Source organism: Aotus nancymaae, unplaced genomic scaffold, assembly GCF_030222135.1.
Source record: "Aotus nancymaae isolate 86718 unplaced genomic scaffold, 86718_ANA_hifiasm-v0.15.2.pri h1tg000020l, whole genome shotgun sequence".
In the NCBI taxonomy this organism is placed as follows: Eukaryota; Metazoa; Chordata; class Mammalia; order Primates; family Aotidae; genus Aotus; species Aotus nancymaae.
Genome location: NW_026988432.1, coordinates 69,364,554 through 69,389,105, shown reverse-complemented (window position 1 = coordinate 69,389,105; position 24,552 = coordinate 69,364,554). Strand labels below are relative to the sequence as shown.

Genomic DNA, 24,552 nt, shown 5'->3' with positions numbered 1-24,552 from the left:
CCTTACATTCTGACCTTTTGATGATAGAGAGAGGGTGCCACTCTTCCTACTTCCTGCTGAATAGGGACAGAGTAAGGGGGACTGGTCAGTTGGCTGGTGCCTTGACTGAGAATTGGACGAAGGGATGAAGCAGCATTTGGTTAACAGCCACTTGTCCAATTTCTCGCATATGAGCTTGTAGGAACCTGGGCCAGTGACGTGATTTGTTGCTGGAGGGAGGCCAGAGAGGCGGCTGATGCTTCAATGGCCACATGGAGCTTGTCTTCCAGTTGCGCAGCTGAAGTGACACTGTACCCTAGGACACTGCTCCCGAGTCCGGCTGCTGCTAGAGAGGATGCTAGAGAGAGACCAACAACTATTGGGAGGAAGACAGACTGCTCATTTGTTTCGGGGAGCAGAGGGAGGCGTAAGGAGAGATAAGCTCAGCTTACCTGTATACCTTTAACTGCAAGACTAGAGTAACGGGCACACAGGGGAGGGGAGAGAGGCACTTATAACCTTGGTTAGGGTCCGATTACACCAAAAGTATTCTCTTGGAGGTGAAAAGGTGAGGTCTCGGGTAGAGAGAGGAAAGTTAGACAGGCCCTACCAATGTGTAACAAATGTATCTATTTGTTCAGGACAGGAATGGGCTGGAGAGGGGGAATGGGATAGAAGAGGAAACAAAGTAGCCGAGTTGAGTAGAGAAATGGGATGAAGGCTGACTGAAGGATTTTTAAAGAGAAAGTAAGACTCAGAGTGTAGAGGAATGGTAAAGGACTGAGACCTGAGAAGGTATGCTAGGCCCTGAGTAGGAAAGAATAGTTAGCTCCCATATCCACTAAGAAGGAAATGGACTTACCCGCTACCTGCAGCTTTACCCTGGGCTCGGCAAGGGTGATGGGGGTCCTCGAGTCCAGGCTGCGTCAGTCATCCATAAGGCTGAGAAATTCAGGCAAAGGGATTGCTTCCTGTGGACCAGCCTGCTCCTCATGTAGAGGTGTGGGGAGTGGGCCTGTGGTCCAGAACAGGCAATCAACCTTCCAGTGTCCAGTCTGTTTGCAGTTTGGGCAGGGTCTGGGAGGTGGACGAGGACAGGGGCACTGCTGGGCCCAATGTCCCTCTTGACCACATCTGAAACAGGGCCTGAGCTGGGTCCTTGGAGCCTTTTGGAAGAGTTTCGATGGACCTCCCCCACCGGATGTTCAGGGGGCTGCCGGCCTCAGGGCTGCTACAAGAGCTTGGGTTTGGAGACCTACCTTCTGCTGTAAGTAGGCCTGTCGGGTGGCCTCAGCCTTATCCTCTCGGCCATTAAAAACTTTAAATACTATGTTTACCAGGTCCCGTATGGGAGTTTGGGGGCCCTCCTCAGCTTTTTTGAGTTTCCTCCTTATATCAGCCGCCGACTGGGAGATGAAGTGGGTGGCTAGAACTGTAGCCCTCGCTAAAGAGGCCAGATCCAGCTGGGTATGGAGGATCATAGCATTAGTTAGTCGGTGGAGAAAGGCGGCGGGGTTTTCAGTAGGGCCCTGAGTTATTTCCCTCAGCTTATCATAATTAACTACCTTCTGGGCTGTGCTTTGCATGCCTGCTAGGAGGCGTCATTAGGAGCACAGTGCAAGCAGGTGTGAGCACTAACAGGCGAGGCCAGGTTGTAATTAGGAGGTGGAGGAGCTGAAGGGGGTTGAGGTCTGTCATAAGGCGGAGGATTATTGGGTCGGGCCAGCGGAAAGGAGAGTTCCTCAGGCGCGTCGGGGTTGGAAAAGGAAGAGAAGGAGGGTGGAGGGGCTAAAGGCGTAGAGAAGGTTTATTTGGCTAGGAGCACCTGGGCAGTGGTGCAAGAGGAACAGAGGGTGGGGCGGGAACAAAGATACCCGAAAGCCTGCACATTTACAATGATTATAATCAGGAAGAAGACAAAAAAAGACAGGGCTAGGGCTATCTGCCACATGGTAAAATTAGAGGCTACAATAAAGACAGTACCACATATAAGAGAGGGAGAGAGAGAAGAAAAGAGAAAAAAAGAGAGAAACAGAAAAAGAAAGAAACCGAAAATACAGTTTGTTACTTAATGGGAGCCTTTTATGCCAATGGGCTCGTTCAAAATAAAGATTTTGGTATAAGCCTGGGGGGTTGGCTCTGCTGTAAGGCAGGGCTGCTTGAATGGGGCTTCTGAGTACCCACACCTTAGTCGCTGGTGAGGGTTCAGGGAAGTGGGGACACTTCCCTCAAATTCCTGACCCTAAAAACCCCTCACGGGGAGAGAACAAGAGTGTAGGGACGTCTCCTCTTACACTCAGGTCCTAAGCCAGAGTCTTGAACTCATAGCGCTGGAGTCCTGTACTCACAGCAGGAATCCCTGACGTTGCAACGGTTTCGAACAGGGATCCCCGAGAACAGCGGGTGGGGTAGTGGGCAATAGAAGTCTTACCTTGTGGTGAAACAGCAGCTCCCCGGTCCGGCTTTGTGTGGAGGAGTCAGTTTCCCCCAGGAGGTGTCTTACAACTCCTCCCAGGTTTCAGCACCATTTGTAAAGTTTGTTCTTGCCGAGTTTAAAAGGAATAAACTGAGGCCAACACAAGAAGATCCAATATGAAGGGTTTATTCAGGCTCCTGGGCCAGGTTCTGCGGTCTGACAGGAGGGGCCAGAGAAGTTGCACGGACTCCTTTCAGAAGTGGGGTTTTATAGGGAGTGAAGGAGCTTGATTGGTTGTGGGAGAGCAGGACTACTATTGGATAAGGTTACAAGCCTTTGTTTGCATACAGGACTTGGCTGCTATTGGTTAGAATTACTCAGTTGCTATTGGCTAGAAAGACTCAGCTGCTATTGGCTAGAAAGATTTGGCTACTATTGGCTAGAATCACAAGACCCCGCTTGCATACTGGGTTCTTTAAGGGAAAGCCAGGCTGTGCGAGAAAGGGAGAAGGGAACATGCCCAAGCATGTCCGAGCTTTCGGACAAAGCAGTTGGGTGTGCGTCCAAGCTCCTGGCGAGGCAACTGCCCTTACACTGACCTCAAGTGATCCGCCCTGCCTTGGCTTCCCAAAGTCCTGGGATTTTTGGCATCTGGGACTGCACCCAGACTCCATATACTTTATTTTAAGGGGGTGGGGAGGGTCAGAGTCTTGCTCTGTCTCCCAGTCTGGAGTGCTGTGGTGAGATCTCAGATCACTGCAACCTCTGCCTCCCAGGTTCAAGTGGTTCTCCTGCCTCAGCCTCCCAAGTAGCTGGAATTACAGGCCTGCATCACCACATAGGGACAGGGTCTCACTATGTTGGCCAGGCTGGTCTCGAACTTCTGATCCACCTGCCTTGGCCTCCCAAAGTGCTGGGATTATGGACATAAGCCACTGTGTCCAGCCCCATCCGCATTTATTTATTTATTTATTTATTGAGATGGAGTCTCACTCTGTTGCCAGGCTGGAATGCAGGGGCGCGATCTTGGCTCACTGCAACCTCTGCCTCCTGAGTAGCTGGGATTACAGGCATGCGCCACCACACCCAGCTAATTTTTGTATTTTTAGTAGAGACGAAGTTTCACCATGTTGGCCAGGATGGTCTCGATCTCCTGACCTTGTGATCTTCCCGCCTTAGCCTCCCAAAGTGCTGGGATTACAGGCCTGAGCCACCATGTCTGGCTGCCCCATTCACGTTTAATGTTATTATTGATATGGCTGGATTTGTGTTTGCCATTTTAGTTTCCTTTTATCTCATGCATTTTTTCCCCTTTATTTCTCCCTTAGTGCTTTCTTGTTCTTTTTTTTTTTTTTAAAGTTCAGAAAGCACCTGCAGGTCTACTGCTTTCTTCTGTGTTAAGTGAATATTATATTTTCTTAATTTCAAGAGACAGTGTCTCAATATGTAGTCAGGCCTAGAGTACAGTGGTGAGATCATAGCTCACTGCAGCCTTAAACTCGTAGGCTCAACAGATCCCCTGGGCTCACCAGATCCTCCGGCCTCAGCATCCAGAGTTGGTGGGACTACAGGCATGTACCACCAACCCAGCTAACTTTTAAAATTTTTTGTAGAGACAGGGTCTCACTCAAATACAGGTCTTAAACTCATGGCCTCAAGCAATCCTCCTGACTCAGCCTCCCAAAGTGCTGGGACTACCGGCGTGAGCCACCATGCCCAGCCCAAAAGAATATTTTATAATTTAACATTTTAATTTCTTTAATGATTTTTATCACTTTTTTGTCTTTTTTTAAAAAATCACTAATTTTTGAGGGTTTTAGTGTTTGCTCTAGGGTTTCCATATACATATTATTTTTGTTTGGTGTTTGTTTTCCATATACATCTTCATTTGTCAGAATCAGATTGAGATTTATATTAGCTTAATTTCAATAATATATGGAATTTTTAAGATTGTATATGATAAGTAGAGGTTGTTTTAAATGTGGTAGAATAAATCTATTCAAAAGTTTTTTTTTTTTTTTTTTTTTCAGGCCCGGTGTAGTGGCTCACACCTGTAATTCCAGCACTTTGGGAGGCAAAGGCAGGTGGATCAATTGAGCCCAGGAGTTTGAGACCAGTTTGGACAATGTGGCAGAACTCTATCTCTACCAAAAATAGAAAAAAATTAACCAGGTGTGGTGTGTGCACCTGTAGTCCCAGTTATTTAGGAGGCTGAGGTGGGATGAATAATTGAGGCAGGATGTTGCGAGGCTTCCCTGGGCCATGACTGCACCACTGCACTCCAGCCTGGGCAACAGGGGAGACCGTGATTCAAACAACAACAACAACAACAAAAAGAATACTGTACAATTTTGTTAACCCTGAAAACGTCCATGGCATTATGACAATATCACAACTGAATAATTATCATTACTTAGAAATTTTTGCAAGATAATAATTTTTTATTTTTTGAGTCGGAGTCTCACTCTGTTACCCAGGCTGGAGTGCAATGGCATGATCACAGCTCTTTAACCTAGAACTCCTGGGTTCAGTGATCCTCTTGCCTCAGCCTCCTAGGTAGCTAGGACTATAGGTGTATACCACCATGACTGGCTAATTTTAAACTTTTTTTATTTTTTGTAGAGATGAGGTCTCACTACATTGCTTAGGCTGGTCTTTAACTTCTGGCCTCAAGCATTCCTCCTGTCTCAGTCTCCCAAAATGCTGGGATTAGAAGTATGAGTCACTGTGCCCAGCTGCAAAGGAATAATTTTGATACCATTAAAATAATAGTGTTGGCTGGGCATGCTGGCTCATGCCTGTAATCTCAGCACTTTGGGAGGCTGAGGTGGATCACCTGAGGTTGAGAGTTCGAGACCAGCCTGACCATGGAGAAACCCTGTCTCTACTAAAAATACAAAATTAGCCAGGCATGGTGGCACATGCCTGTAATCCCAGCTACTTGGGAGGCTGAGGCAGGAGAATCCCTTGAAACGGTGGTGGTGGTGGTGGGGGGTGTTGTAGGGGGCGGAGGTTGCGGTGAGCCAAGATCGCACCATTGCACTCCAGCGTGGCCAACAAGAGCGAAACTCCATCTCAAAAAAAAAAAAAAATAGTGTCAAGTTTGTTTAAAAGATTCACTCTTGGCCAGGCACAGTGGCTCACGCCTGTAATCCCAGCACTTTGGAAGGCCAAGGCAGGCAGATTGCCTGAGCTCAGGAGTTTGAGACCAGCCTGGGCAACTCGGTGAAACCTCGTCTCTACTAAAATACAAAAAATTAGCCACGTGTGGCAGCGTGCGCCTGTAGTTCTAGCTACTCGGGAGGCTGGAACTTCTGCATCAGCAGAAGAATTGCAAGAACCCGGGAGGCAGAGGTTGCAGTGAGCCGAGATCGCACTACTGCACTTCAGCCTGGGCGATAGAGTGAGACTCCATCTCAAAAAAAAAAAAAAAAAACTTACTCTCTTATAACTTTAGGTTAAGCTCTGGGATGTCACGTTTTTATGAATTTCAATGTCAATAATTTTTCTTTCAACATCTCTTAAGAAGGATTATGACTGCTAGGTTGAGAGTCGGAGCGAGGGTTACATTTCTAGCTCCTGAGAGGCATGAACATGTATGGCACATAAGGGGAGGACATGGTGCTCCATCAGTGGCTGTTTATACAAAAGATCAGGAGGACAAGAATTCCAGTTAACAGAATAGTTTGGGGGAAATCCTAAGGGAAAAGCACAACTAACGAATAAGGCATGGTCTCAGCTCACTGAAACCTCCTCCTCCCACCTCAGCCTCCCGACTAGTTGGGACCACAGGCACATGCCACCACACCTATACTTTTACCTATACGCTTCTACAAAAATTACTAAGGCAAAGCTTAAAGCCTAGCATGTTAGCACATTTGGAATGTGCTGAATTCATTAAATAACTAGTTGAATTAAAGGGAAGCCATATGTAAGTTGGTTACATGCTGACCTTGGAAGAGAAATGAGGCTCTCACAGGGTCAAAGTAGAATACAAGAGCCAAGAGCAGCTCTAGACCTCTACCTGTACATTAGGGAAAAACACCTTTTTTGAGCAACAAGACAGGGCCATCTCTCCTCGATAAAGATTAGGACAGGCCGGGTGTGGTGGCTCAGGCCTGTAACCCCAGCACTTTGGGAGGCTGAGGTGGGTGGATCACTCGAGGTCAGGAGTTCGAGACCAGTCCGGCCAAAATGGTGAAACTGGTCTTTACTAAAAATACAAAAATTAGCCGGGAGTGATGGCCAGTGCCTGTAATCCCAGCTACTTGGGAGGCTGAGGCAGGAGAATTGCTTGAACCTCTTGCTGGGAGGCGGAGGTTGCAATCAGCTGAGACTGCACTATTGCACTTCAACCTGGGCAACAGAGCGAGACCCCATCTCAAAAAACAACAACAAAAAAGTCAGGACAAATTAGCCAGGCACAGTGGTTCAAACCTATAATCCCAGCGCTTTGGGAGGCCAAGGCGGGAGGATCCCTTGAGCCCAGGAATTTGAGACAAGCTTGGCCAACAGACTGAGACCGCTTCTCTACAAATCTTTTGAGATGAAGTCTTGCTCTGTCACCTAGGCTGGAGTACAATGCTGGGATCTTGGCTCACTGCAAACTCCACTTCCTGGGTTCAAAGGATTCTCCTGCCTCAGCCTCCTGAGTAGATGGACTACAGGTGTGTACCACCACACCCAGCTAATTTTTGTATTTTTAGTAGATGGGGTTTCACTGTGTTAGCCAAGATGGTCTTGATCTCCTGACCATATGATCCGCCTGCCTTGGCCTCCCCAAGTGCTGAGATTACAGGCGTGAGCCACCGTGCCCCGCCTACAAAAAGTTTTTAAAAATTAGCAGGGCGTGGTGGTGCATCCCTGTAGTCCCAGCCTACTCAGGAGGCTGAAGTGGGAGGATTCTTTTGAGCACAGGAATTAAAATTGCAGTGAGCTATGATCACACCAATACACTCCATCCAGCCTGGGCAACAGAATGAGACTCTGTCTCTACACACACACACGTACACAATCAGGAAAAATTAAATAGAGACGTGAAAAAAATTTTTTGCCTTGTTTCATCAGCAAAGTATAATTCAGTCTGAACACTTTTCTTTACACAAAACTCTGGTGTGTTAAAATTTTATCTAGAAGTCTCCATTTTTAAGCAATTATTGTCAAACATCAAACTTTGCTACAAAATAAAAATACTTTTGTGGCCAGTTGTGGTGGCTCACACATGTAATCCCAGCACTTTGGGAGGAAGAGGCGGGTAGATCACTTGGGCTCAGGAGTTCCAGACCAGCCTGGGCAACATGGTGAAACAACGTCTCTACAAAAAAATACATTGAAAAATACGCTTTTTTTTCCTTTCTGGTGCACTTTTCTAGGTGAATGTGCCTCTTAGGAACACCTGTCCAGAAGTATATGGGAAAAGCTTGGGCTGCACGGTGATGGTGCTCCCTGAAAGACTCGGAGCAGCGTAGCCAGTACCTCCAGAGTATGAAGCATGAAGCACATTTATTCTACAAGAATAATAAGTAAATATTTAAAAAGTCGAGGATTCCATTTTTAATAAATAAAATCAACAAAAACAAAATCATAATCAGAGTAACACGCTGGACTTCACAGCCCTCTAAAAAAGACATTTAAATGTTGATTTGAGTCGTTCAGACATTTTAAATGTGAAATCAGAGTAAAAATACAATCAATGACTAAAATTAGGAACAAAATATCCTGAACATAAAGGCATTTGAATCTTTGGATTTTTGTTTTTTTTTTTTCCTTTGAGAAGAAGTCTTGCTCTGTTGCCCAGGATGAAGTGCAGTGGTGCACTCCTGGCTTACTGCAATGTCTGCTTCTCGGGTTCAAGTGATTCTCCTGCCTCAGCCTCCTGGGTAGCTGGGATTACAAGCATGCATCACCATGCCCAGCTAATTTTCTTTGTATTTTTAGAAGTGACGGAATTTCACTATGTTGGCCAGGCTGGTCTCAAATTCCTGGCCTGAAGTGATCTGCTTGCCTCAGCTTCCCAAAGTGCTGGGATTACAGGCATGAGCCACTGCACCTGGCCCCAAATCTTTGCATTTGAATTGAAAACGAGAAACCGGGAAGGTGCTGTTATTCCACATGGTTGCTTGAACTCTACGGAGAAGATATCAATCACTGGTAGCCTTTGAGTGGTCGGCAGTCACGTTCAGAGTGTTGTGATGATGGATGATGGTAAGGCTTATCAATTTTTTCTTTTCTTTTTTGAGACAAAGTTTTGCTCTTGTCGCAGAGGCTGGAGTGCAATGGTGGGATCTCCGCTCACTGCAACCTCTGCCTCCTGGGTTCAAGTGATTCTCCTGCCTCAGCCTCCCAAGTAGCTGGGATTACAGGCACCTGCCACCACATTCAGGTACTTTTTGTATTTTTAGTAGAGATGTTCACCATGTTGGCCAGGCTGGTCTCAAACTCCTGACATCAGGTAATCTAACCACCTCAGCCTTCCAAAGTACTGAGATTACAGGCATGAGCCACTGTGCCTGGCCAGCTTATCAAAATTTTAAGGAGCACTGAAAATCATTTAGAAGTTAGTAAGTTATAGTCTTTATACCAAAAAAGTGTCAAATGTTCCTGCTGTATAACTATACTTAGAAGACAGTTAGGATTTTAAAGATTTTCCTTTATTTTGTGTAGAGAAGGAATATGACACAACATTCTACTTATCATCTTGCCTCAACTTAATTACATATATGCTCACAAGGGCAAAATATTTACTTTAAGTATATCATAGCCATGAATTGGTACTTGGCACACACACAAAAAGGCCCTTCTGTTGAATATAACCTTCCTGTGATTCAGTGCAGTAATGCTCCCCTCTTAAAATGTGTACATATTAAAAAAAAATCATCACTCAAGGAAAATCCTAGTGTTGCAAATTTGTTTTTAAGAATGCATCTTTTGGCTGGGTACGGTGGCTCACACCTGTAATCCCAGCACTTTGGGAGGCTGAGGTGGGTGCATCACTTGAGGTCAGGAGTTTGAGACCAGCCTGGCCAACATGGTGAAACCCGTCTTTACTAAAAATACAAAAATTAGTTAGGCATGGTGGTGTGTGCCTGTAATCCCAGCTACTTGGGAGGCTGAGGCACAAGAATTGTTTGAACCTGGGAGGCAGAGGTTGCAGTAAGCCGAGATCGCAACACTGCATCCTAGCCTGGGTGACAGAACGAGACTCCATCTCAAACAAACAAACAAACAACAAACAAACAAACAAAGAATGAATCTTTTTCCATTGATTAGAGGGACGATTAAAAAAAAATCTGTTAAAAGGTAAAGTTTGGATTTCCTTTTCTTTGCTTCACTCACTTGCTCCTTCCCTGTGTTGTCTTCAAGATTTATTTACTGCCCTGTGCTGGGGTTAGCAGGTGAATGGCTCGTAGATTCCTCAGTTTATTAACCCACTTATCTTGTTTACTGGTGGGTAAGGCAAAGATAACGTTTTTGGCTGTAGTTGTCCATGTGCAATGGACAGCAGTTTCCCATAAAGCCAGTAGGTGGTAGTGTTGTCCATAAAAGTAGACCATTTTTATTTTTCCTGGCTTGTTCAAAATATTTTAAGCCAGTCTGTATTTTCAAAATCCACACAGGATAAACTTTTGAAATAGCAAAATTTGAGAACGTTTATTTTTAATCAAGAGGACAGAGCTATATTTATATGTACATAGTGTCACATATAAGGAATTATATGTTTGCCTCTCTAGGCTTTGGCACACATAGATATTGCATTTTTACAAATGAGATTATGAACCAATAATAAAGTCATGCTACTTTAAAGGGTTGTTTTGCATTTCTTTTTTTTTTTTCAGACAGAGTTTTGCTCTTGTTACCCAGGCTGGAGTGCAATGGCGCAATCTCGGCTCACCTCCGCCTCCTGGGTTCAGGCAATTCTCCTGCCTCAGCCTCCTGAGTAGCTGGGATTACAGGCACGCGCCACCATGCCCAGCTAATTTTTTGTATTTTTAGTAGAGACAGGGTTTCACCATGTTGACCAGGATGGTCTCGATCTCTTGACCTCGTGATCCACCCGCCTCGGCCTCCCAAAGTGCTGGGATTACAGGCTTGAGCCACCGCGCCCGGCCTGTTTTGTATTTCTTGTAGTGAAATTATAATAAGTTGCCTGGGGAGCTTTCTTCTCCTCTTTTAATTTCTTTCTTTCTTTTTTTTTTTGAGACAGACTCTCGCTCTGTCCGCCAGGCTGGAGTGCAGTGGTGCCATTTTGGCTCACTGCAACCTCTACCTCCCAGGTTCAAGCGATTCTCCTGCCTCAGCCTCCCGGGTATCTGGGATTACAAGTGCTCGTCACCACACTCGGCTAATTTTCTTTGTATTTTTAGTAGATAGAGGGTTTCACCATGTTGGCCAGGCTGTCTCGAACTCCTGACCTCAAGTGATCCACCTGCCTCAGCCTTCCAAAGTGCTGGGATTACAGGCGTGAGCCACTGAGCACCACCCTCTTTCAATTTCTTTTCCTTTTTTTTTTTTTTTTTTGAGACGGAGTCTTGCTCTGTCACCAGGCTGGAGTGCAGTGGCGCGACCTCTAATCACCGAAACCTCCGCCTCCCGGTTCAAGCGATTCCCGTGCCTCAACCTCCCGAGTAGCTGGGACTACGGGTGCGCACCACCATGTCTGGCTATTTTTTTTTATTTTAATTTTTTTAGTAGAGACAGGGTTTTACCATGTTGGCCAGGATGGTCTCGATCTCCTGACCTCATGATCCGCCCGCCTCGGCCTCCCAAAGTGCTGGGATTACAGGTGTGAGCCATTGTGCTCGGCCCTCTTTCAATTTCTTTATCTTCCTTTTTGTCCTGTTGCTTTTCATCCTCCTCCCCATTCCAGCTGTATATAAGATGGTATCTTATTTTAATAAACTGTTATAATTTTAATAGACTGTTGTAGTCTCTACTGTAAGATGCAATTGTTTGAGAGCGTGATTTCTAACATTTTACAGAAAACAGTCGTAAAAAGTTTACTGGAACTTATACATCGCCTACTTGGTTGATACTTTCAACATTCTGTAGGGCTTTCACACAGAACCAGCCTCGGTGGAATTTTATCCATTAAATTCACCTACAAATGAGTGGTTAAGAACTGTTTTATTGCATACTTAATGGGTTGAGGGGCAGAATTATTTCTTTTATTTTTACTTTTTTATTATTTTTTGAGAGGGAGTCTCGCTCTGTCGCCCAGGCGGGAGTGCAGTGGCACAATCTCGGTTCACAACAATCTCTACCTCCTGGGTTCAAGTAATTCTCCTGCCTCAGCCTCCCAAGTAGCTAGGATTACAGGCGCCTGGCTAATTTTTTTTGTATTTTTAGTAGAGACGGGGTTAGCCAAGATGGTCTCGATCTCCTGATCCGCCCGCCTCAGCCTCCCAAAGTGCTGGGATTACAGGCGTGAGCCACCGCTCCCGGAATTTTTTCTTTCTATGGCTAATTGCCCTCAGTTCAATTTTACCACTGTGATATTCATTCCACATGCTGTGGTGAGTGTGGTACTGGAGCACCTGCAAATTATGTACTAGATGCTTATATTCCAGGCCTTGATTTAGCTTTTGGGAGAAGTCAGTGAGCAAAACTCGTAAAGATCCCAGTCTTCATGGGGCTTACCCTGAAGTTGGGAGTGGAGAGGGAGGTATTCAACCCAGAAGAAATCGGAAAACGCACAGAGCCGGCGCGGGGTCAGGGTAAACTGCGGGAGGCTTTCAGGGCCTAGGGCCCAGCAGGAAGGCTTCAGTGGGCCTGCGTTTTCTTAGGCATCCGCTCCAGGCGGGTTCAAGTTCTCAACCAGATCTTCGGCCATCCAGCGCGTAGGGAACGTCAAAGGGTGACTTCTCCCGCTATGCAGGGCAATGACCCAGGTTGGCGCGCTCAGGACCCCGTCAGAGTCGGCCGGGGGCGGCCCTGATAAATGCGACCCCCCTACTGCCCCTTCGCTTCCGACCGCAGCTCCGGATCGCCCTCCCGCCCCTGGCCCCAAGTGTCTCCCACGCCCCACCACCCTGCACGCCCTCACCCCAGCGACCCCAGCTGTGCGTCCTTTGCTACCGCGCATCACCACCTGTGACTCTGCGAGCCCTGTGGGTTGCGGCCCGCTCCAGATCCTGCAGCCATCCCGCCTCGAGGCCCTCTTGCCAGTGCATTTCCTCCCGAGCGCGCAACCCACGGCCCGTGCGGCCCCCTGAAGGGCGGGCGCTGGGCTGCGCGAGGCGAGGCGGGGCGGGGCGGGGCGGGGCGAGGCGGCGCGGGGCGGGGCTGGACGCTGGATGCTAGACGCTACGTGACTGGGTCTGCAGCTGGGTCCTCGCCGTCCTCTGATCGCCCACGCCTCCGGGGCCCTCGCCTTGTCCAGGCGGCGGCGGCGGCGGCGGCGGCGGTTCGGTGAATGAGGCTGCGGTGGCGCGTGGAGACGATGCTCCGGAGCAGAGAAGACGCCGGCACACGGCGCTACTGCCGAGCGCAGCGCACACCAGCGTCATGGCTCAGGACGCCGGCCCGGTAAGTGGCGGGGAGCCGCGGGCTGAGGCGGTGGGCGGCGAGGGGCCGCGGGAGCCGGGGGCAGCCGGCGGCGATGCCGGGGGCTCGCAGGACGCACTGAACCTGGAGGAGATCCTGCGGCTCTACAACGAGCCCATCAACGAGGAGCAGGCGTGGGCCGTGTGCTACCAGTGCTGCGGCTCCCTGCGCGCTGCCGCCCGCCGCCGCCAGCCCGGCCTCCGCGTGCGCTCGGCTGCGCAGATTCGCGTCTGGAGGGACGGCGCCGTGACCATGGTGCCCGCGGCCGACGACGCGGGAGAGCCGCCTCCCGTCGCCGGGCCCTTTTCCCTCGCAGTCTCTAGGAACACCCCCTGTCAGGCCGCTTTCCCTCACCGTCCCTGTCCCTTCCGCCCCTGCCACCCCCAGTTTGCCATAGGAGACCCCCGGGAGGTTCTGGCCGCGCCCCTAGGGGAGGGCGGCGTCAGGCCATGGCCCGGCTGGAGCTTTTCCGAGATCAAAGCCTCGGGGCGGGCTGCGGCTCAAATAGGCTGTGCGGAGGGCGTCGAGGCGGGCCTGGTGGGCCTGGGCCTGCGGGTCGGGGGGGTCCTCGTCATTGTGCAGCCCGCACGACAGCTGCTCGCGGCGCGTTTGGGAGCAGTGGGCTGGGCCCTGCTCGGAACCAGCTGCCAGTGCGCCTCACTCCGTGGCTGCTGACGCACGGCCAGGTTCGCGGGGTGGGGAGGGCACCACAGGCTTCACACAGGGGCTCCACGAGGGTCCTCAGAGCCGCTGTCGGGAATACCTCACTCCTCCCGGAAGCTAGCAGTATTTCACATTAGACAACCTTTTCTCGGTTCAGAAATGTAAAGATGATTCTGAATCTTGAGGAGAATTCTGTATTTGGGGAGAAATGGAAAAATAGACTAAATTATTTTTGGCTCCTGGACATGAGAAAATACCGATTACATTCCTGTATGTGAAAATTCGTTGTGATGAAAAACAGGCTTGTGGAGTAAAAAGTTCACAGGATGTCTGGATATATAGAGAAAATGCGCTTTAGTTACGTCATTGTCCAATGTACATTTTTTGGGATTATGAACTAAACAGTAATTTATAGCGAAGGTTTACTCAGATGCTCATTGACGAAGTGGAGGCAGAGGTTGAGAAAAGATTTCTCACATCAGTTTTTATCTAATTCATTCGAGAGGCAAGTCTATTAAAAACATAGAAAAACAATCCACCCTCAATTTTAAAAAGTTGATGGAAGTGTCAAAATGCTTGAGATGAAAGATGTAGTATCGAATTAGTAAAATGACATTTAATGAAAACCCTTGTCTAACTTGATTTGAACAATATTCAAGATTGTGGTTACTCTTTCAGTTCCGCCAGAATATGTTTTTATCTTTTATTTCTTAGTGTCAGGTAAACAATGTGTTTATTTAAAGCCATCTTTCATGATTCTTTTGAAACTATTTCAAATAGTTTTTTTATTGGGCTTATTGCTTTTAAACTTGGACTTAATCTTAGTGGGAAATACTTGCAATTATAATTTATAGTGTATTTATTGGTATAAAAACATACATTTATAAAATACAGCATTGTTGACCGGGTGGGGTGGCTCATGTCCCAGCACTTTGGGATGCTGAGGTGGGTGGATCACCTAAGGTCAGGAGTTTGAGACCAGCTTGGCCAACGTGGTGAAACCCCCGTCTCTACTAAAAATGCAAAAATTAGCTGGACATGGTGGTGTGCCCCTGTAATCCCAGCAACTCGGAAGGCTGAGGTGGGAGAATTGCTTGACCTTGGGAGGCAGAGGCTGCAGTGAGCTGAGATCATGCCACTGCACTCCAGTCTGGGCAACAGAGCAAGACCCTGTCTCAAAAAAAAAAAAATAAATAAATAAATAAAAAAACCCAGCAATGTCATGCCTTGGGATTTAGCTATTTCCAGAGGAAAAATGGTTGTGTGCAACCTGCTTTTAGAAGCAGCATTGGTAGTGGTGATTTCTGGAGAGAGCAGCCCCCTGCCCCCCAGTTTACATTGGCTGTCACTTAATCTCAAAGTAGTGTACTTTTGTTGTCAAAGATGGATAGATTCTGGTGGGTGGGTTTTTTTTTTTTTTGGTCTGAACCTTATGTTGAAATGGATTATTTTTTACGTCACTAGTGTGAGTGATAACATGTTGACCTCAGTATAATAAACTCTTTATGGAGTGAATAGTGAGTAGAGTTGTTCTCTACAATTCCTAATAGATTTTTAATTCTCTTTCTCAGTTCTGCTCATGACCTGTGCTACCAGTTATGGAGAAGGCCTAATCAAAGTTGTTGATACAGACTTGACCATTTTCTAATAACTAAAATTATTTAGGAAGTTCATACTAAAATATTAGTTTATTTCTCATGAGATTTAAGAATAGTTGCATGGCTCAGGAAGATACAAAGTCTTCTGAACATTTTATCTTGATTCTTAAGCTTGAATAATTTGGTGTTGTGCACACTTAAAATGTATTCCTTTTTTGTTTTCTCTCTTTCTTTCTTTGTTGGCCAGGATGTTCTCAATCTCTTGACCTTGTGATCCACCCGCCTTGGCCTCCCAAAGTGCTGAGATTGCAGACATGAGCCACCACGGCCTTCCTTTTCTGTTTTTAAGGAGTATTTGTATTCATAAGACTTCCATTGTAGGGAAGAATTGGGGAAAATAAGTAAAAATACATTTTTTAAAAACACTTTCTTTTTCTTGTATTTATTATGATTATATGTAGTTAGCAATCTGCAACATTTATGTTTTCACATATTATTTATTGGTTTATTTATTTATTTTGAGATGGAGTTTCACTCTTTTTGCCCAGCCTGGAGTGCAACGGCACCATCTTGGCTCACCGCAACTTCCGCCTCCCAGGTTCAAGCTATTCTCCTGCCTCAGCCTCCCAGTAGCTGGGATTACAGGCATGCACCACTATGCCCAGCTAATTTAATATTTTTAGTAGAGACGGGGTTTCTCCATGTTGGTCAGGCTGGTCTTGAACTCCTGACCTCAGGTGAACCGCCCGCCTAGGCCTCCGAAAGTGCTGGTATTATAGGCATGAGGAGCCCAGCCTGATTTATTTTCTCAGTGGAGGTTCAGGGAAGTTAAATGATTAGTAATTCTTTGAATCAAATCTCAGTCTTTTAGTTCCTAGGCTTTGTAGTATTGTGGAATGAGACATTTGGTTGAATTTGTATTGTGATTCCTCCCCTTCCTAGATGAGCGACATTGAGTAAGTTCCCCAATCCCTCTGAGTATAGCCTTCTGTGTAAAAGCAGAATATATTGTTGTTTTCACAGGGTAGGGGTATAAATGAGGATAATAGATGTCAAGTGACCAGACTTGCTGTGTAGTAGGTGCTCAGTAGGTTTTAGTTTCCTTCCTCCCCTAATCCTGTATAGCAGGTATTCAGTAGGTTTTCGTTTCCTTCTTCCCCTAATCCTGTGGTCCTTTCTCACCACCATACTGTCTCTAGTCTCCAGCTGTTTTATGTGTTTACCAAGAATTGGGGTAAATGTCAGGGTCAGAGTCTCTTAACTACGGCACGATTGGCATTTTTGGCTGAATAATTATTTGTTGTGATGGCTGTCCTGTGCAGAGTCTGTGATCTAATCTCTAACACTGGATGCCAGGAAGCCCCTCCCCTGCAACTGTGGCATTTAAAGTCTCTATCCATTGCCAAATGTTCCCTAGGGTGCAAAATCATCCCAGTTAAGAACCACTGGTCTAGCAAATGATGATGGTGCCCAGGATTGTGTTCAGGATGGAGAAATGGATCCTGGCTGTAATCCTCATGTGAGTGAATCCTTCTACAGGCCATTGTCAACTCTGTCGTTGAGCTGAATGAGTCGTGTTGGTTCTCGCCAGTACCAGCAGTATCACTCCATTTAGTCCTTGGGAAGAAATAGCACTCCATAGGCTTTACTGACTTTTTGGGGGGCTGAATGTAGTAACTGATTTTAATTCTTGTTTACTTTTAACAGTATTGATACATCTGAGAATGGTTAGATTCAATTTGAATGAAATAAGTAGAAATGTACTAAAGAAAAATAGAAAAATGATGAAAGGTGTCGGAGGCATGGAAATGAGACCAATGAAGGAAAAAAATGAAGAATTAGTTAGTTTATTTAGCATTCAGATAAAACTTAGAGCCATATTGCTAGCCTGGCCATAAAAGCAGTGTGATATAGGACAGAAGGAGATAAATTCAAGAAAAAGGAAAGACTAGCTCTTTAGAGGATCTAAAAGTAAAAATGATTAAATTATGAATATAATCCTAAAATGAACAGTATGTTTAAGAAGTGTTTCTGTGATGACAGGAGGATACATTGCTTAGAATCAAGAGTTTATGATTCTTATTAGGTGGCTTATTTAACATTTTATTTTCTCCAGCGTTTATGCAGTTGTAGACATAATAGGACTTGATTGTTTGGGAAAGTTTATTAGGTACAAGTTGATGAAGTTTTAACTTTCACACCCTTAATTCAGGGGTTAAATACACGAAGGCTCTTTGTATACTCATAAGTATACCTAACTGGAGTCATTATAAGATAGTAACTGATACAATTTAGGTTATAGTCTAGATCTTCACATGGTTAAAAAGCATTTGCTTTTTTGGGATGCCACAAAGAATTATTAAAAGCAGTAGTATTAGAGATTGGAATCATGTGTGGTCTCATAGTCTTTCGGGACTTAAATATCCATCTGACAACAATCATTTATTTTAAATTTTGGTTTCAAAATTTTTGATGTACCTTCAGTTTAGGTGTGTAAAGAATATTTTTAAAATTATGGCCATATATTGATTTAAAATAATCTTAAGGTTGGTAGTAGGTTTTCCTGAAAGGAACAATGAATGCCTGTGTGCATACTAATAAAGGGATCCCTTGAGAATGGTTTCTTGGTATAGGGAACATTCAGGCTTTGCTTGGGTTTTGAAAAGAGGAAGGCCGGGCGCGGTGGTTCACGCCTGTAATCCTAGCACTTTGGGAGGACGAGGTGGGTGGATCACCTGAGGTCAGGAGTTCAAGACCAGCCTGGCCCTCATGGTGAAACCCCATCTTATAATTAAAAAAAAAAAAAGAAAAAGAAAAGAGGATATGATCAGTCAAGCTTCTCATCAAGGTTCATGCTAATTTGGAGGGGAAGATGGTCTTGGAATAATATCCTATTTGATTTTAAAGAGAGAATAAATATTTTGAAATAGTGAAAAATGTTTTAAAACACTCTTTTTTTGGGCCGGGTGTGGTGGGTCACTCTTGTAATCCCAGCACTTTGGGAGGCCAAAGCGGGTGGATCATGAGGTCAAGAGATTGAGACCATCCTGGCCAACACAGTGAAACTCCATCTCAAAAAAAAAAACCAAAAAAAAAAAAACCACTTTTTTTTTGGTCCACTTGTTCTGTATTTCTTGTGTTCTCATCCTGATCATTAAAGGAAAGGAATATATGAAGTATATATGTAGGTTTCCAGAGTAGATAGTGGGGGTGAATGGTAGAATTAGAGATTGGCAAAATGCCTTATCAGTTACAGTAATAGATAAGAATTGTCCTCTCTGAATAATAAGTTCAAATATGTCAGGTTAATTCAATCTAACAAATATGCGTTGAGTTCCTACTGTGTACAAGTAGTGTTCTATATAAGGGTAAGTAGTTCTAGTCATTAAAGAAGAGAAAATAAAACATAAACACAGTGGTAAATTTACCATGAATATAATGTGTCTTAAACTTCAAGTCCCTTTATTTACACAGGCCCCTTCTAAGTGTGTGGGAGGAGCTTTAACAGGATGTTTAGATGTTCATTTGCAAAATTAAGATTTTAGCCATAATTGGATAAGATTGTTGTTACTTTTTTTTTTTTTTTGAGATAGGGTCTCGCCCTGACACCCAGGCAGGAGTGCTGTGGGTTGGTCTGCAGCTTTGACCTCCCAGATTCAAGCAATCCTCCTACCTTAGCCTTCTGAGTAGCTGGGACTACAGGCATGTGTTGCCATGCCTGGGTAATTTTTATACAGTTTTTTAGAGTCTGGGGTTTTGCCATGTTGCCCAAGCTTGTCTGGAACTTCTGAGCTGAAGTGATTTGTCCGCCTTGGCCTAACAAAGAGCTGGAATTGGAGATGTGAGCCACCATGCCTGGTCTGCTGTCACTTTTATTTATTTATTTATTTATTATTTATTTAAGACAGATAAGTCTTACTCTCGCCCAGGCTGGAGTGCAGTGGCACGATCTTGGCTCACTGCAACCTTCACCTCTCAGGTTCAAGCAATTCTTGTACCTCAGTCTCCCAAATAGCTGGGATTATAGGTGTGTGCCATCATGCCTGGCTAATTTTTGTATTTTTAGTAAGAGACAGGGTTTTGCCATATTGCCTGTGCTGGTATCTAACTCTTGGCCTCAAGTATCTGCCTGCCTCGGCCTCCCAAAGTGCTGGGATTACAGGCATGAGCCACCAAGCCTGGCCTGCTGTCACTTTTGGCTCCAATTTACCCAGCAGTGTATTTCTGCTTGTGTTGGGTTATAAGAGAGGAGTCCAGGAGTTTTGGGGAGAAATTTTGGAATAATGCATTTGTGGTTTTGTATCTGTGTTTCTACTTTTGCAGAGGGAAACAGCAGAAAGATTTTAGTCATCTACAGATGTTAGTCCTCAAGTAAGTTAGTACTCTTAGGAAACCATTGGCCTTGATAAGAGCTTTAAACTTTAGAAGAAAAAAATCAATGACCTATCAAGGACTATATGTTGATAAGAGATGAGTTGCACTCTGCTTGTTGTATATGGAAGGTCAGATTCACTCTCCTGCATCATTGGTTCTGTAAAATAACAGCAGTTCTCATCCTACTTTTATAACAGTATCATTAGAGCTTTATAATTTCCCTTTTACCACTTGGCTAAGTAGAAAAAAGGAAAATATCTTTCAGATATTTGTTTAAAACTATGAAGGAAATACTGTGTTACCAAATGTAGTAGGAATTTTTAGTGAAAAAAGTTTTTTTTGAACTAGAAAGGGTCTTTGTGGCTTAGGCTGGAGTGCAGTGGTATGATCATAGCTCACTGCAGTCCCCAGCTCCTGTGTTCAAGTGGTCTTCCTACCCCAGCCTCCCAAGTAGCTGGGACCACAGGTGTGTGCTGCCACTCCTGGCTAATTTATTTATTTATTTTTTTGTAGAGAAAAATGTTGCCCAGACTGGTCTTGAATTCCTGATCTCAAATGATCCACCTGCCTCAGTCTTCCAAAGTGCTGAGATTGTGGGTGTGACCAAACTTTTATTTTGGGATAATTTTAGACTTATAGAAAAGTTGAAAAGATAATGCAGATAATTCTTATTTGCCCCTCACCCAGTTTCCCTAATGTTAACATCTTATCTTATTGTGGTATATTTGTCAAAACTAAAAAGCCATATTGATGCATTGCTATTAACTAAATTCCAGACTTCATTTGGGTTTCCCCAGTTTTTCTATTAATGTCCTTTTTCTATTGCAGAAATCCCATTCAAGAAACTATATTGCATTTAGTCATTATGTCTCCTTAGTTTCTTCTGGTCTGTGGCAGTTTCGAGTGCCGGGCCGAGTTTCTTTTTTTTTTTTTCCCTCTAGCTTACTTTAAAATAGAGGTCTGGGTGTGGTGGCTCGTGCCTGTAATCCCAGCACTTTGGGAGACTGAGGCAGGCGGATCACAAGGTCAGGAGTTCAAGACCAGCCTGGCAAATACGGTGAAACCTCGTCTCTACTGAAAATACAAAAATTAACCGGGCATGGTACGGGCACCTGTAATCCCAGCTTCTCGGGAGGCTGAGACAGGACCCATTTACTCGGGAGCCTGAGGCAGGAGAATCGCTTGAACCCAGAAGGCAGAGATTGCAGTGAACTGAGATCATGCCACTACACTCCAGCCTGAGTGACAGAGCAAGACTCCGTCTCAAATATATATATATATATTTGTATTTCATTAAGTGGAGATTGATCATCATAATGGTCTTCATCCTCATCTTCATGTTGGATAGTCTGAGGAAGAGGAGGGACTGGTCTTATTGCTCAGGTGTGGGCTAAGTCGGGAAGTCGTCCGTGCCAGCGGCCATCATCCGGGAAGCTGCCGAGCATACCGGGTCATGTCCGAGCAGCAGGCACCAGCAGAGCAGTCAGTGGAAACCTGGGGCAGGGCGGCAGCGCGCTCCAGGGAGCCTGCTTACCAGCCCGAGGGCCTTGCCGGCCTGCAGGCGGCGCCCGCAAGAGCGGGGCTCAGAGCCGTTTCTCCGCCGTGCGGGTAGGGGTACGGTGCGGGGAGGGGGGTCTCTCCTTCGTTGGCTGTCAGCGCGCGCATGCGCCCGCCGGCTGGCTGTTAACGCGCGCATGCGCCCTGGTGCCTAACGGTTCTGCTCGGCTAGGTGCTGCTTTCAGAGGCTGGAGACTCGAGTGTCCCTGGCGGCGGTTGTGGCTGGACCTGATTACCTGCGGGTGCTTTGCTCCAGAGCAGCGGAAAGCCAGTAGGAATTGAGTTGTCTTGAAGCCAGTCCCTTAGCCTGGGAGATCTTTGGCTTCAGGATGGGGGTCGGGGAGTGGTTCCTGAGGGCCTGGAGGAGACGCGTGGCTAGCTGGAGGAAGAATCATCACAAGGATGGCGATGGTTTCTCGAACACCCGGTACCGAATCCGGCAGAAGGATCTAGGCATGATCCACAAAGCTGCCATCGCAGGTGATGTCAACAAGGTGGACCAGATCCTCTTACTCCGGGTGAATGAGATAAACGGCGGAGACAAGAAGAAGAGGTAATGGCCGGGGTCGGGGTCTGCTAAGGGAGGCCTGGGGAGAGGGGAGAAGCCCCCATTCCTGGTTTTGGGGTAGAGGAGATATGGTGTGGGGTGAAGGCATGGGTGGGGTGGAAGTCAGGCTGGGGATGGAGTTGGGTGGGCAGATGGGGGGACTGTGGTGGGGGTAGAGTTGGGTGAGGGACTGTGGTAGGAAGTGGAGTTGGGTGGTGTTGGATGTGGTGGGGGACTATGGTGAGTGTAGCGTTGGTGACGGACTGGTGGGGAGTGGAGTGGAGTGAGGGTTGAATGGGATGAGGAACTGTGGTGGAGGGTGGGTGAGGGCATTGGATGTGATGAGGACTGGTCAGGAGTGGAGTGGAGTGAAGCTTGGATGGGGTGTGGGGTGGTGTGGGGGGTTGAATGGGATAGGGTTGGATGGAGTGGGGTACTGGTGAGGGACAGAGTTGGGTAGAATGTGGGTAGAATGCAAGGTGGGGGTGAGGTGAGTGCCGTCATAAAGGGCACTGGGCTCTCTACCCTGGCAGGTTCAGTAGCACTTGGGATGTGGAAACTTTGCCATGGGGGTGGAGCACCCAAGCCATCTTTCTCAGCAGCAAAACAAAAACAACGCTTAGCTGGTTTCTGATCTACTCATCATTCCCCTTATAGAGCACTTTATAAACCATTTTAAAGTGATTTAACAAAATTAAGTATATACATCACTTTATTTTTCTGTTTTTATGTTCTTTTTTTAATTACATTTTAGGTTTTGGGGTACATGTGAAGAACATGCAAGATTGTTGCATAGGTACACACATGGCAGTGTGATGTGCTGCCTTCCTCCCCATCACCTTTATCTGGCATTGCTTCCCATGCTATCTCTCCCTAACTCCCCACCCCCCACTGTCCCTCCCCCATTTCCCCCTGTCAGACCCCAGTGGGTGATGTTCCCCTTCATGTGTTCATGTGTTCTCATTGTTTAACACCCACCTATGAGTGAGAACATGCAGTGTTTGATTTTCTGTTCTTGTGTCAGTTTGCTGAGAATGATGGTTTCAAGGTTCATCCATGTCCCTACAAAGGACACAAACTGATCGTTTTTGATGGCTGCATAGTATTCCATGGTGTATATGTGCCACATTTTCCCTGTCCAGTCTATCATCGATGGGCATTTGGGTTGGTTCCAGGTCTTTGCTATTGTAAACTGTGCTGCACTGAACATTCGTGTGCATGTGTCCTTATAGTAGAATGATTTATAATCCTTTGGATATATACTCAGTAATGGGATTGCTGGATCAAATGGAATTTCTATGTCTAGGTCCTTGAGGAGTCGCCACACTGTCTTCCACAATGGTTGAACTAATTTACACTCCCACCAACAGTGTAAAAGTGTTCCTATTTCTCCACATCCTCTCCAGCATCTGTTGTCTCCAGATTTTTTAATGATCGCCATTCTAATGGCGTGAGATGGTATCTCAGTGTAGTTTTGATTTGCATTTCTCTAATGACCAGTGATGATGAGCATTTTTTCATATGTTGGCCTCATGTATGTCTTCTTTTGTAAAGTGTCTGTTCATATCCTTTGCCCACTTTTGAATGGGCTTGTTTGTTTTTTTCTTGTAAATCTGTTTTAGTTCTTTGTAGATTCTGGATATCAGCCCTTTATCAGATGGGTAGATCGCAAAAATTTTTTCCCTTTCTGTTGGTTGCCAGTTCACTCTAATGACTGTTTCTTTTGCTATGCAGAAGCTGTGGAGTTTGATTAGGTCCCATGTGTCTATTTTGGCTTTTGTTGCCAATGATTTTGGTGTTTTGGTCATGAAGTCCTTGCTTACACCTATGTCCTGAATGGTTTGCCTAGGTTTTCTTGTGGAGTTTTTATGGTGTTGGGTCTTATGTTTAAGTCTTTAATCCATCTGGAGTTAATTTTAGTATAAAGCGTCAGGAAGGGGTCCAGTTTCTGCTTTCTGCACATGGCTAGCCAGTTTTCCCAACACCATTTATTAAACAGGGACTCCTTTTCCCATTGCTTGTTTTTGTCAGGTTTGTCAAAGATTGGATGGTTGTAAATGTGTGGTGTTGCCTCAGAGGCCTCTGTTCTTTTCCATTCGTCTATATCTCTGTTTTGGTACGAGTACCATGCTGTTTTGATTACTGTAGCCTTGTAGTAAAGTTTGAAGTCCGGTAGTGTGATGCCTCCTGCCTTTTTTTTTTTTTTTGCTGAGAATTGACTTGGATATGCGGGCTCTCTTTTGGTTCCATATGAAGTTTAAGGTGTTTTTTTCCAGTTCTGTGAAGAAGGTCATTGGTAGCTTGATGCGGGTAGCATGGAATCTGTAAATTACTTTGGGCAGTATAGCCATTTCCACAATATTGATTCTTCCTAACCATGAACATGGAATGTTTCTCCATCTGTTTGTGTCCTCTCTTACTTCCTTGAGCAGTGGTTTGTAGTTCTCCTGGAAGAGGTCCTTTACATCCTTTGTTGTATTCCTAGATATTTTATTCTCTTTGTAGCAATTGTGAATGACAGTTCGTTCTTGATTTGACTCTCTTTAAGTCTGTTATTGGTGTATAGGAATGCTTGTGATTTTTGCACATTGATTTTGTATCCTGAGACCTTGCTGAAGTTGCTTATCAGTTTCAGGAGATTTTGGGCTGAGATGATGGGGTCTTCTAGACATACAATCATGTCGTCTGCAAGTAGAGACAATTTGACTTCCTCCTATCCTATTTGAATACACTTTATTTCTTTTTCTTGCCTGATTGCTCTGGCTAGAACTTCCAATACTGTATTGAATAGGAGTGGTGAGAGAGGGCATCCTTATCTAGTGCCAGATTTCAAAGGGAATGCTTCCAGTTTTTGCCCATTCAGTATGATATTGGCT

At 45.6% G+C, this 24,552-nt stretch overlaps 1 protein-coding gene across 1 annotated transcript in view; it reads left to right on the top strand.

Annotated features, from left to right (window-relative positions):
* Positions 1 to 21,395: 21,395 nt before the first annotated feature.
* The window catches only part of ANKRD62 (ankyrin repeat domain 62), a 63,997-nt gene continuing 60,840 nt past the window's right edge, over positions 21,396 to 24,552 (top strand). The window contains 1 exon segment of the mRNA XM_064379454.1: positions 21,396 to 21,682. Within this exon segment, the coding sequence (XP_064235524.1) occupies positions 21,459 to 21,682 (224 nt within the window). The 5' untranslated portion in view covers positions 21,396 to 21,458.